This window comes from Balaenoptera acutorostrata, chromosome 10 (genome assembly GCF_949987535.1).
Source record: "Balaenoptera acutorostrata chromosome 10, mBalAcu1.1, whole genome shotgun sequence".
Taxonomy (NCBI): Eukaryota; Metazoa; Chordata; class Mammalia; order Artiodactyla; family Balaenopteridae; genus Balaenoptera; species Balaenoptera acutorostrata.
The window spans coordinates 83493940-83508018 of record NC_080073.1 but is presented as its reverse complement, the minus strand read 5'-3'; the positions used below and the strand labels follow the sequence as shown (position 1 = coordinate 83508018).

The 14079-nt window shown below is 44.8% G+C and overlaps 1 protein-coding gene across 1 annotated transcript; it reads left to right on the top strand.

Moving 5' to 3' along the window:
• The first annotated feature begins 3589 nt into the window (after window positions 1-3589).
• Window positions 3590-5377, top strand: AIF1 (allograft inflammatory factor 1). The gene is made up of 6 exons (XM_007193971.3): window positions 3590-3722; window positions 3897-3958; window positions 4058-4124; window positions 4469-4510; window positions 4702-4864; window positions 5172-5377. Exons 1-6 carry the CDS (start codon window positions 3698-3700, stop codon window positions 5254-5256), a joined length of 444 nt encoding a protein of 147 aa, XP_007194033.1. The 5' UTR covers window positions 3590-3697; the 3' UTR covers window positions 5257-5377.
• Window positions 5378-14079: the final 8702 nt, after the last annotated feature.

Sequence of the window (14079 nt, the reverse complement as noted above, 5' to 3'; positions counted from 1 at the left end):
ACACGGGTTCGAGCCCTGGTCTGGGAAGATCCCACATGCCACGGAGCAGCTGGGCCCGTGAGCCACAACTGCTGAGCCTGCGCGTCTGGAGCCTGTGCCCCGCAACGGGAGGGGCCGCGATAGTGAAAGGCCCGCGCACCGCGATGAAGAGCGGTCCCCGCACCGCGATGAAGAGTGGCCCCCACTTGCCGCAACTAGAGAAAGCCCTCGCACGAACCGAAGACCCAGCACAGCCAAAAATAAATAAATAAAATAAATTTAAAATAAATAAATAAATAAAAGGCTAAAAAAAAAAAAAAAGAAAGAAAGATCCCGCGTGCCACACTAAGACCCGGCATAGCCAAATAAATAAATAAATATTAAAAAAAGAAATACAGGCAAGTTGAAGTTAGACTTTAATAAAGATATATCAGTGCAAAAGATGTTGTTGGCTTGAGTAAGAACTTTAAACTCTGAAGTGGTCTTTGACAAGGCAACACGTGTAATGTTGGACGTGAGAAGAGGTTGTACATTTTTTTCTTTTCCAAATTCACAGACCACCTGAAAGTTATTTCCTGGGCTTCTGAAACCTGGAAAAGGACAGCATCATGTAGAGCAGGTTGCCTGGAGAGAAGCATTGCCCATAGATGGAGGTGTCAGCCAGCCTGAGGTGACCTTGTGGGAAGGGAGCCAGAGGAATGAATACCCTTAATGTCCTCCCTCCTGTCGTTTTCCTGCCAGGCTCCCCATCAGCCAAGACAGCTAGAAGCCAGAGGTGCCCTTCATATAGTCTGTACAGGTTAGTCTCCTGGGGCAGAGAACAGAGTGGGAGAGGCAAAATGGAGGGGCAAACAGAAGACATCCAGGCCCCCCCACCCCCATGCACAGACAAGCTTTCTGGCCAGTGTATTTTCTTCATGTAGGTACACAGGGGGCCGAATTCTAACCAGGAGTTCCCCTGGAGAATGTGGAACCATATCAGGGACACTTAGCAACACGGTGCCAGTCCTGTAAGGGGCTCTAACCTCACAGGGTTCTAGCGGGTCATTTCTTGAGCCAGCTCAGTATTCTCTCCCTGACTGCTTGGCTGGACACTAACAACTCTGGCCTCAGTGACTCCTCCTTTTTCTGCCTCCAAGACTCACCAGCCCCACCACCCACTGACACGTACTTAAGCCATGTTGACACCTTCAGTGAGGACAGTAAGCCCTGCAGGCTTGGGAGTCACTCTCTTGCTTTAGGGCCCATGGCTCTCAAACTTGAGTGTGTATCAGAATCATCTGAGGCACTTGTTAAAAAGCTATTGCTGGACCCCACTCCCAGAGTTTCTGATTCAGTAGGTCTGGGATGGGGCCCAACAATGTGCGTTTCTAACATGTTTCCATGTGATGCTGGTGGAAGGACCACTCGCTGAGAACCACTGCTTTAAGGAGATTCTGCATGTCTCTCCTCAGAGCTAGATTTTGCAGCCTGTCACAGAGTTACCTACTTCCCTTATTTCTGGGTTCACAGCTGCTCCCTGGCAGCTCTCTGCCCAGAGGCCCCACCTCCCCTTCAGCCTTGACTGCGGACTGTGAGCTTGCCCTCCCTTTGGTCCAGCGGGCCGGCCCCTGGGTTTTGGTGGGAGGTGTCTTCTCGCATCTCTGTTCTTCACAGGCTTTCCCACATCTGTGCTTATGCTGAGTTTCATTCGCCACTCACTTGCCCATCTAGTTACTCTTTACACTTCATTTTTGTCCCTTGGTCAGAGCAACTGTCACTTTCTCTTTCCCAGGAAGTTTTTCTGAGCATCTAAGCTCTATCTCACCTTGGTAGTCTGCCAAGCCACCCGCGAGGGAAAGACTACTCTGGGACGCAATCTCAGTCCAAATAAAAGCCAGATTCTTCCCAATGGCCTACAAGGCCCTATGCAATCTGACCTCACCTCCTGCCTCTGCTTCCCCTCACACACCGGGCTCCACTACACTGGCCTTCCTGCTGCTTCACGAATACTCAGACATCCAGACACGTCCTCACCTTAGGACCTTTGCGTTTGCTGTTCCCTCTGCCTGAAATGCTCCCCTCCTATATATCCACGTGGCTTGTTCCCTCACCTCCTTGAAATCTTTGCTCAAATATCACTTTCTCAGAGAAGCCTCCCTAAGCACCCTATTTAAATCTGCAGTTCGCGCAGCCCTTCCTATCTCCCTCCCTACTTTGTTCTCCATAGGCACCTACCACCTTTAATATACTTGTTTATTTTTATTGTCTGTCTCCCCCAATTAGATTGTCCATGAGGACAAGAGTTTACATTTATTTGGTTCATTGGCCCTAGAAAGGTGCCTGGCATATAGTAAGCACTCAATAAATATTTGTTGAATGAATGTATGAATAAAAAAATAGATTCCCCCCACTAGGCACCAAGACCATCGGGAGGGCAGGGTTGCAGCTTTCTCCTCAGGGGGAGAGGAAGCTGTGATAAAGGGAACTCAAGAGGCCAGAGTCCCCATCAGCATCTCCCCCAATCATGTGGGTCAGGGAGAGGGCAGTGAGAAATGAAGACTCCCAGCTGCAGAAGAGGAAATAGGTTGGGGGCGGGGGAGAGAAGGAAAGGTGTGCCCATCAGTGCTGGGGCAGAGTGGCTGGAGCTTGGGGCGGGGAGTTTAGACTAAAGTGTCTCAGTGAGGGGGACGCACTGTCCTGGCCTCCCCTAGAAGCCACTAGCCAGAAAGAGCAGCAAAGGGGATGAAGAGTGTGCCTAGGGAGGACAGTTATCAGAGGCTACTCCCCACTCTGTTCAACCCACAGTGACCAGCACCGCCCCACCCCTAATGTCGGCCTCACCCCCTGGCTCTTGCATCCACCAATGCTATCTCTCTCAGCACCACTGGCCTCCAAAGAATCTATTTTTTTTTTTTTTGGCCGTGTCATGCAGCTTGTGGGATTTTAGTTCCCCCACCAGGGATTGAACCCAGGCCCTCGGCAGTGACAGCGCCACAGTCCTAACCACTGGACCACCAGGGAATTCCCCCAAAGAATCTACTGAAATTCTCAAATTCCAGAGCTCCATAGATTTTACTGAAAATTTCAAAGGAGATAAGATGAGGGGATTACATTGTACATCCTAAAGCAAACAAAGACTCCTTTGTCAGACACTTCCATATTTCCAAGTGCCTCTCTGGAGCTGCCAGGTGGGAAGTGAAGTACCTCTCCCTTTCCAGACCCTGCACCCATCTTGCCACCCTCCCAGATCTGCCAGCAACTTCAGGTTCTTCTCCCATCCACAGTGCAGAAAAATTCAGTCAGCCTTTCCTCAGCTCCCTATCCAAACCTGCGTGTCCAGACTTGTGAAACCTGGGCCTCAGTCACCTGAACCTCCAGACCTGTTCAGAGATTCTTTGTTCCTGAGAATAAACGCTCCCTGGGGTCTTACTGACCTTCCCCCACTCCTTTGGTGGCTTATCGAAATATTTCTTTCACACGCACACTGGGCTCCCCTTAAGAGGAATTAAGGAGAATGTTGTTTTCTCATCTCCTTTCTACACCCAGCTCCCCCTTCTTCCTGGGTGCTAGTGTCAGCAGAAGCTGATGGGGAAGTGAGGCCTGGAACTCAGAGGAGGAGGGAAGGAGGGGAAAGGGGAAGTTTGGGAGGGAGGCCTCCAGGAAGCTGGTGGGAGAGGACAGCTGGCAGACAGAGAGGCGCCCAGCCTGGTCTGTCTCCTCCAGCATCTGCTGAGCTATGAGCCAAACCAGGGATTTACAGGGTAGGGAAGGTGGAATAGGCAGGATCCTAAAACGGGAGAAAGGAGGTGGACAGTCCTGGGCTGGGGGCTGGGAATCTGGCCCATGAAGGCAGAATTGTGATGGCTTCAGGCTGGGCTTGGGGGTGAGGAGAGGCAGGGGACCGTGAGGCTACATTAACCTTTGCGCCCCTTCAGGAGGAAAAGCCTTTGGGCTGCTGAAGGCCCAGCAAGAAGAGCGACTCAGTGAAATCAACAAGGTAAAAGGAAGAACTAAGGTGCGGGGGCCGGGGGGCGGGGTGGGGGGGCGGTGGTGTGTGACCAGGAGGGCCTACCCAGGTTCTTGCTTTCCCCCACAGCAATTCCTGGATGATCCCAAATATAGCAGTGACGAGGACCTGCCCTCCAAACTGGAAGCCTTCAAGAGTGAGGGGAAAACTATAGGGGTGGAGAAGGGGGTGAGGAGGGTAGGATTTCCCCAGGAAGAGAGCAGATGGCAGAAACGAAGTTGACTTTTGGGGTGGGAAAAAGGAAGTCTGCCTCTATCGCCACCCTGGTTAGTCCTTTTCCCCGGCCTGCCCCTCTCAGGAGCCCCTCTAGTTCCCTACACCGTACCAGGGCCCTCAGCCTCCCAACCTTCACACTTCCTCTACCTGCCCCACCTCTTCTTCATCTTCCCCCGACACCTAGCACTCGGTCAATCCCTGCCCTGCCCCTGCCTGGGACCCTCCAGCCAGTGCTTACCCTCTCTGCTTTCTCCCCTCACCCAGAGAAATACATGGAGTTTGACCTGAATGGAAACGGAGATATCGGTGAGAAAAGGGTGATCCTGGGGGGGAGTGTGCAGATCTAGGAAGAGGGAGGTCTTTCCCACAGTGCTCCATTCCCAGTGGTTCGGGAGAGGGCCCATCGACCAGGGCAGGAAGGGGAATGGGGATGAGGAGGTAGAGGCGACAGAGTGAGAGAGGCTCCCCCTCTTCTTACCCCCATCCTCTGCCTCCAGATATCATGTCCCTGAAGCGAATGCTGGAGAAACTTGAGGTCCCCAAGACCCACCTGGAGCTAAAGAAATTAATCAGGGAGGTATCCAGCGGCCCTGGGGAGACTTTCAGCTACTCTGACTTTCTCAAGATGATGTTGGGCAAGAGATCTGCCATCCTAAAAATGTGAGGGTCCAGTTCCAACCTCCCCTATACTTACCTGTTTCCTCTCCCCCCACCTCCATCCCCAGGTTCACCTTCTACACATTACTCAGCATGCATTTCTCTTCCGTCTTTTGAGAGACCCTTCCAAGGTGCTATCCTCATCCATGGTCTGGTCCCCACAGCCCCCAGTACTCCCACTCCTGCCCTTTCTCCTTCTCCTCCCACCCCCACAAACCTCATCCTTTTCCTGGACTTTCACAGCAGCCTAAAATTTATTCTCTTGAGAGGACTGTCCCCTGATCCCTGTGTCTCTTCCCATCTCCATCAGGATCCTGATGTATGAAGAGAAAGCAAGAGAACAGGAGAAGCCAGCGGGTCCCCCAGCCAAGAAGGCTATCTCTGAGTTGCCCTGATTTGTGGTGAAGGAGATGTGGTGGGATTGAAGGGGCTTCTATGACTCCAACATGGAAAAAGAACACAAAATTGTGAGCCAGAGCTAAACTAATTTAAATAAACTACCCTCCTTCAGATCAACAGATCAGCTTGGTCACTGTTTGGGGGATTTTTTTTTTTCCTGGGTTTGGGAAGGAGTGAAGCATCTTTGAGGGAAGGGTAGCAAGGATTTGCCCATCTGAGCAATCCATCAACAATTCTGTAGTATGTCTACTACAGCAGATGGTTTTGTACACCAAGGGGGATTCCAGATGTATAAGATAGCCTTGACCTCCCTCAAGGAATTTAAGTGGGATGAAAAGACATGTACAGACAAAAAATGTATCATCCAAGCTCATGATGAAGAGCAAGGATTACCTTGAACCAACATTCTCTATGACTATAAGCTTTGTAACCTCAATGATTATTCAGCCTCTCTGAGTCTTTCATTTGAAAATGAGAGTAATATGATCTATCCTGCAGTGCCTGAGATATCATAAGCCCTCAATAATGTTTAAAACTTGAATGAATGGATGGATGGATGATGAAAGAACTGGTGTTATTGAATTAAGTAAAGGATTCACGACACTATAAAGCCTGATAATTTAAGTGAAAATGAGTCTTGAGGTCCCGTTGGGGACAAGCTACAACAACCGAGTCTATCTAATAAAAGGAAAAGGGGCTTGTATTAGGAGAGTACTGAGGGCATATTCTGAGGATACAGGATCCCTGGATGGCAGAAAGGGTTAAAAAGCCAATTCCAGGGAAGGCAGGAGCCTGAGAGTTCCCAGGCCTTTGGTGAGGCTATTCCTGGACTTTTCCTCCAAGGGGTCCAGATGCATTAACTCCAGCAACTCCCAGTCATTGGCCACTATTTCAGATTTCCTTACTCCCTGGAAAGCAAGAATCAAATTGGCCCAGCTTGTTTCATGTACCAAGGACAGATCAGGCCCCTAGGGCCATTCATTTTGGCCCTTTCCAATGGTAAAGCCAGGTTGGCATCCTAAAGAGTGCTACAGTAACTGTATAGGACTTCAGATGAGGACGAGATCAATGTGGGTTCAATAAAATTTCTGAATATAACAAAATTAATAGCTAAGCTTTACTGAGCACCTACTATACACTGGGTAGATGCTTTCTGTGTATTAATTCATTTAATCTTCCCAACAACTCTGGCGACACCAAGGAGGATAGGAAGGATCTGGAGCTTAAACAATTTGTTCATTCAGGATAAATAAACTGGGTTATATTTACACAATGGACTACTATTATATAGCAATAAGAATGAACAGACTACAACTACATGCAACAATGTGGATCAATTTCATTAATACAATGTTGAGCAAAAGAAGACAGACATAAAAGAACCCTTACTGTACAATTCCATTTATATAAAGTACAAAAGCAAGTAAAACTAATATATATTGTTAGAAGTCAGGATAATAGTTAGCCTTGGGGGAGGGCAGTGACTACAAGAGGCCCTCGGGCAGCTTTTGTGCTAGTTAAGGTTCTGTTTTTGGTTACATGTTTTGCTCAGTTCATGAAAAGTTATCAAAATTTCATATATATATATGAAATACACATATATATTACACACTTTGATAAGAAGAATTTTTTTTTTCTTTTTTGGCTGGGTTGGGTCTTCATTGCTGCATGCGGGCTTTCTCTAGTTGCAGTGAGCGGGGGCTACTCTAAAGAAGATTTAAAAAATCACTTATTGGACATTAACTATGTTCCATTCCCTATTCTAGGTGCTTGGGATAGAAGAGTGAACAAAACAAAGATCCCTGCCTTTGTGAAGTTTACGTTCTGTTGTGGCAACTGGTGTGGGAGGAGGACAGACAATAAAAAGTAAACATAATTTAAAATTTATATGATCTATTAGAAAATGACAAGTATTATGAAAAAAAGAGAACGTAGAGCAGGTTAAAGGGAATGAGGGGTGCCAGGATGGTCAGGGAAGATTAAAATTTTGAAAGGGTAATCAGGAGAGGCCTCTTTGAGAAGGTGACCAACACTGAGCAAAAACTTCAAGGAAATAAAGGAGTGAGCCATGCAGGTTTCTGGGGGAAGAGTCAGTTGGGCAGAGGGAAAAGGAGCAGAAGGGCTCTAGGGTAAAGACAGGTCTGTGCAGATAGGCAGAGTAATAAAATCAGAAACATAAGAGAGGGCCAAGTCATCTAGGGTCTTGTGGGCCACAGTAAGGACTTTGGTTTTTATTCTGAGAGAAATGGAGAGGCAATGCAGGACTTTGAGCAAAGGAATGCTTTGAAAACTCCTCTGAGAAAAGGCCCCACTCTGACTGCAGTATAGAGAATAGACTGTAGGAGCAGGGGTAGACTTAGGAAGATCAGTTAGGAGGCTGTTACTGTAACCCAGGTAACAGATGAGGACGGCTCAGATCAAAGTGGAAGTGAAGAGGTTGGATTCTGTATAATTTCTCAATATATGATTTCCTGTCTGATTGAAAGTGGAGAGTGAGATAAAGAAAGGAGTCAATGAAGTTTCCAAGGTTTTTTACTTAACTGGAATTTTTTAAAATTAATTTTTATTGGAGTATAGTTGCTTTACAATGTTGTGTTAGTTTAACTGTAATTTTTAAATTGTCATCAGCTGAGATGGTGAAGGCTGTGGATAGAGCAGGTATTGGAGGACTGGAGATCAAAATGTTCAGTTTTGGACATACTGAATTTGAAATGATGTTAGATACCCAAGAGGTGATGTCAAGTACATAGCTGTGTATACAAGTCTGGAGTTTTGGAGTGAGGTCTCTGATGAATAGACACATTTGGGAGTCATCAGCATATAAACGTTATTTCAAGCCATGAGACTGATGCTCTTGGCAGTTTGGGTAGAAGGTGGGGATGAAGGCTTGACTGGAGTGGGTTTAAGAAAGAATGAGAGGAGAGACATTGGAGACAGTGAGTATGGATAGGTCTTCCAAGAAATTCTGCTGTGGTAACTGACCGGGGAAAGGGGACACGAGAATCATTTTGAAAGTTTGAGAGGGACTTCCCTGGTGGTGCAGTGGTTAAGAATCCGCCTTCCAGGCCTTCCCTGGTGGTGCAGTGGTTAAGAATCCCCCTGCCAATGCAGGGGACACGGGTTCGAGCCCTGGTCTGGGAAGATCCCACATGCTGCCGAGCAACTAAGCCCGTGTGCCACAACTACTGAGCCTGTGCTCTAGAGCTTGCAAGCCACAACTACTGAGCCCGCGAGCCACAACTACTGAAGCCTGCACGCCTAGAGCCCATGCTCCGCAACAAGAGAAGCCACCACAATGAGAAGCCTGCGCACTGCGAGTAGACCCCACTCACCACAACTAGAGAAAGCCTGCCGGCAGCAACAAAGACCCAACATAGCCAAAAATAAATTAATTCATTAAAAAAAAAAAAAAGAATCCGCCTTCCAATGCAGGGGATACGGGTTCGATCCCTGGTCCAAGAACTAAGATACCACATGCCATGGTACAACTAAGCCAGCGCACCACAACTACTGAGCCTGCACGCCACAACTAGACAAGCCCGCACGCTGTAACTAGAGAAGCCCACGCGCCTCAACAAAGAGCCCACATGCCGCAACAAAGACCCAGCACAGCCAAAATTAAAAATTAAAAAATATATAAATAAAAATAATTTAAAAATAAAAAGAAAGTTTGAGAACTGAAGTCATCTCAACCATCTTAATGAGCCTCAGGATAAAATTCTTACCAGATTCTTGCTAAATTTTCTGCTCTCATTTTCCATTATGGACAGTCAGTCCCTTAATTTAGCCACACCAGCCTAGGCATAGTTTCCAAACCCATGCCTCTGCTTATCAGTTCACTGGGCCTGAGATGTGCACTCTCTCCTCAAACTTGCTAAATCTTTTTTTTTTTTAATTTACTTATTTTATTTATTTGGCTGCATCGGGTCTTAGTTGCAGCACACAGGATCTTTGTTGTGACATGCGGGATCTTTCGTTGTGGTGTGCGGGCTCCTTGTTGCGGTACACGGGCTTTTCTCTAGTTGTGGCGCATGGGCTCCAGAGCACGTGGGCTCAGTAGTTGCAGCGTGCAGGCTCTCTAGTTGTGGCGTGGGGGCTCAGTAGTCGTGGCATGCAGGTTTAGTTACCCTGCGGCATGTGGGATCTTAGTTCCCTTAGACCAGGGATTGAACCTGCGTCCCCTGCATTGGAAGGTGGATTCTTTTTTTTTTTTTTTTAATTTATTTATTTTATTTATTTTACTTTTGGCTGCGTTGGGTCCTCGCTGCTGCGCACGGGCTCCCTCCAGCTGCAGCGAGTGAGGGCCACTCCCCATTGCAGTGCGCGGGCCTCTCACTGCGGTGGCCTCCCCCGCTGCAGAGCACGGGCTCCAGGTGCATGGACTTCAGCAGTTGTGGCTCGCGGGCTCCAGAGCACAGGCTCAGCAGCTGTGGCACACGAGCCCAGCCGCTCCGCGGCATGTGGGATCCTCCCGGACCAGAGCTCGAACCCGTGTACCCCGCATCGGCAGGCGGATTCCCAACCACTGCGCCAACAGCAAAGCCCGGAAGGTGGATTCTTAATCACTGGACTACCAGGGAAGTCCCCTAGCTAAATCTTAACTAGTTCTTCATATCACTTAATAAGAGTCACATTTTTCTAGAAGCATTTCTGAACCTGCTCAGGCACAGTCTGATTTTTATTCCTCTACTTCTATAATATTCTGTGCATATCTCTGGTGCCTTCAGAACATAGTTGTTGACAATGGGTCACTTAAGAAATCAAAGAGGAAATTAAAAAAAGCTGGAGACAAATGAAAACGAAAACACAATGATCCACAATCTATGGGATGCAGCAAAAACATTTCTAAGAGGGAAGTTTATAGCGACACAAGCCTACCCCTGGAAACAGGAAAAACCTCAAATAAACAATCTAACTTTACACCTAAAGGAACTAGATAAAGAAGAACAAACAACACCCAAAATTAGTAGAAAGAAAGAAAGAATAAAGATGAGAACAGAAATAAATGAAATAGAGACAAAAAACAGAAAATATTAATGAAAGAGCTGTTCTTTGAAAAGATAAACAAAATTGATAAACCTTTAGGCAGACTTATCAAGAAAAAGGGAGAGTGCCCAAATCAATAAAATCAGAAATGAAAAAGGAGAAGTTACAACTGACACCACAGAAATACAAAGGATCATAAGAGATTGTTACAAATAATTATACGCCAATAAAATGGACAACCTAGAAGAAATGGACAAATTCCTAGAAATGTACAATCTCCCAAGACTGAATCAGGAAGAAATAGAAAATATGAACAGACCAGTTACTGGTAATGAAATTGAATCAGTAATTAAAAAAAAAAAAACCTCTCAACAGACAAAACTCCAGAACCACAATGCTTCTACCAAAGATGAATTCTACCAAACATTTAAAGAAGAGTTACCATCCATCCTTCTCAAACTATTCCAAAAAACTGCAGAGGAAGGAACACTTCTGAACCCATTTTATAAGGCCAGTATCACCCTGATACCAAATCCAGATAAAGATATCACAAAAAAATAAAAATTATAGGCCAATATCACAGATGAACAGATATGCAAAAATCCTCAAAAACTATTAGCAAATGGAATTCAACAATACATTAAAAGGACTGTACACCATGATCAAGTGGGATTTATCCCAGGGGTGCAAGGATGGATCAATGTCCATAAATCAGGCAATGTGATATACCACATTAATAAACTGAGGAATAAAAATCATATGGTCATCTCAACAGATGTAGGAAAAGCTTGTGATAAATTCAACATTCATTTATGATTAAAACTCTCCAGAAAGTGGGCACAGAGGAAGCATACCTCAACATAATAAAGGCCATATATGACAAGCCCACAGCTAACATCATACTCAATGGTGAAAAACTGAAACATTTCCTCTAAGATCAGGAAGAATACAAGGATGCTCACTTTCATTCAACATAGTATTGGAAGTCCTAGCCACAATGATCAGACAAGAAAAAGAAATAAGAGGAATCCAAATTGGAAAGGAAGAAGTAAAACTGTCAGTTTGAAGATGACATGATACTATACATAGAAAATTCTAAAGATGCCACAAAGAAACTATTAGAACTCACCAATGAATCTAGTAAAGTTGCAGTATACAAAATTAACATATAGACATCTGTTGCATTTCTACACATTATCAATGAATTATCAAGAAAAAAAATTAAGAAAACAATCCCATTTACAATCACTTCAAAAAGAATGAAATACCTAGGAATAAATCTGACTAAGAAATGTAAGACCTGAAACCATAAAATTTCTAGAAGAAAACATATGGAGTATGCTCTCTGACATCAATCTTAGCAATATTTTTTTGAATATGTCTCCTCAGACAAGGGAAACAAAAGCAAAAATCAACAAATGGGACTATATCAAACTAGACAGCTTTTGTGTAGCAAAGGAAACTATCAACAAAATGAAAAGGCTGCCTACAGAATGGGATAAGATGCTTGCAAATAATATATCTGATAAGGGGTTAATATCCAAAATATACAAAGAACTCATACAACTCAATTAAAAAAAAAAGATTAAAAACTGGGCAGAGCAGAAAAAAAAAATGGGGACTTCTCTGGTGACGCAGTGGTTAAGAATCTGCCTGCCAATGCAGGGGACACAGGTTCGAGCCCTGGTCTGGGAAGATCCCACATGCCGCAGAGCAACTAAACCCGTGCGCCACAACTACTGAGTCTGCACTCTAGAGCCCATGAGCCACAACTACTGAGACCACATGCCACAACTACTGAAGCCCCCACGCCTAGAGCCCGTGCTCCGCAACAAGAGAAGCCACCCAACGAGAAGCCTGCGCACTGCAGTGAAGAGTAGCCCCCGCTCGCTGCAACTAGAGAAAGCCCGCGTGCAGCAACGAAGACCCAATGCAGGCAAAAAAAATAAAAAATAAAAAAATACTATGAAAAAAAAAAATGGGCAAAGGACCTGAATAGACATTTTCCAAAGAAGACATAAAGATGGCCAATAGGCACATGAAAAGATGCTCAACATCACTAATCATCAGGGAAATACAACTCAAACCACAATGAAATATCCCCTCACACCTGTCAGAATGGCTATTATCAAAAAGACCACAAATAACAAGTGTTGGCAAGGATGTGGAGAAAAGGGAACCCTCTTTCAATATTGGTAGGAATGTAAATTGGTGCAGCCACTATGGAAAACAATATGGAGATTCCTCAAAAAAATTAAAAATAGAACTACTATACGATGCACTAATTCCACTCTTAGGTATTTATCTGAAGAAAATGAAAACATTAATTCAAAAAGATATATGCACCGCTATGTTCACTGAAGCATTATTTATAACAGCCAAGATATGGAAGCAACCTAAGTGCCCATCAACAGGTGAACAGATATAGTATATATGTACCATGGAATATTACTGAGCCATGAAAAAGAATGAAATCTTGCCATTTGTGTCAACATGGTGGACCTAGAGGGTATCATGCTAAGTGAAATAAATCAGACACAGAAAAATACTGTATGATTTCACTTATGTGGGATCTATAAAACATAAAAACAAATGTAACATGGCAGAAACAGAGTCATAGATACAGAGAACAAACAGGTAGTTGGCGGGGGAGGAGAGAAATAGGCAAAGGAGATTAAGTGATTAAGTGAAAGAAACTTCCAGTTACAAAATAATTGAGTCACGGATATGAAATGTACAGTGTGGGGAATATAGTCAATAATTATGTATGATGACAGGTGATAACTAGACTTATGATGGTGATCATTTTGAAATATCAAATCACTATGTTGTGTACCAAGAACTAACATAGTACTGTAGGCCAACTATACTTCAAAAACAAACAGGGACTGCCCTGGTGACGCAGTGGTTAAGAATCCCCCTGTCAATGCAGGGGACACGGGTTTGAGCCATGGTCCGGGAAGATCCCACATGCTGCGGAGCAACTAAGCCCATGTGCCACAACTACTGAGCCTGCGCTTTAGAGCCGGTGAGCCACAACTGCTGAAGCCCCCACGCCTAGAGCCCGTGCTCTGCAACAAGAGAAGCCACCGCAATGAGAAGCCCGTGAACCTCAACGAAGAGTAGCTCCCCACTCACCAAAACTAGAGAAAGCCCGCGCGCAGCAACGAAGACCCAGCACAGCCAAAAAATAAAGAAATTTATTTTAAAAAAACAAAAAACAAAACTTATAGAGAAAGAGATCAGATTTGTGGTGGGGGGTAAGGGATGGATAAAGGCAGTCAAAAAGTACCAACTTCCAGTTATAAGATAAATAAATACTAGGGATGTAGTGTATAGCATGATAAATATAATTAAAACTGATGAAAGTTGTTAAGAGTAAATTCTCAGAGTTCTCTTCACAAGGAAAAAAATACATTTTTTCTATTTCTTTAAGTCTGTAACTATATGAGATGATGGATGTCCACTAAACATTTTGGTAATCATTTCATGATGTTGCTAAGTCAAATCATTATGCTGTACCCCTAAAGTTTATATAGCGCTGTGTGTCAATCATATCTCAATAAAACTGGAACAAAACACAACGTATCACTATTGGCTCATCAACTGTAACAAATGTGCCACACCAGTGCACGAAGTTAATAATAGGTAAAACTGAGGCAGGGGAAGGAGTATACGAGCATTCTCTGTACTTTCTGCTCAATTATCCCGTAAACTTAAAACCGCTCTAATAAAAATCTATTTTATATATTTTTAATGGTTAAAAAAACATAGCTGTTGCATGATTTGCTGAACGGGTAGTAGAAGCAGAGTAATAGAGTAATAGGAGACAA

Bases quoted from the DNA above. Each gene is read 5' to 3' on its own strand.
- AIF1 (XM_007193971.3), top strand. From the start codon at position 3,698: ATGAGCCAAACCAGGGATTTACAGG. The intron at 3,959-4,057 runs GTAAAAGGAAGA...TTTCCCCCACAG, and splicing joins GACTCAGTGAAATCAACAAG to CAATTCCTGGATGATCCCAA. The intron at 4,865-5,171 runs GTGAGGGTCCAG...CATCTCCATCAG, and splicing joins AGATCTGCCATCCTAAAAAT to GATCCTGATGTATGAAGAGA.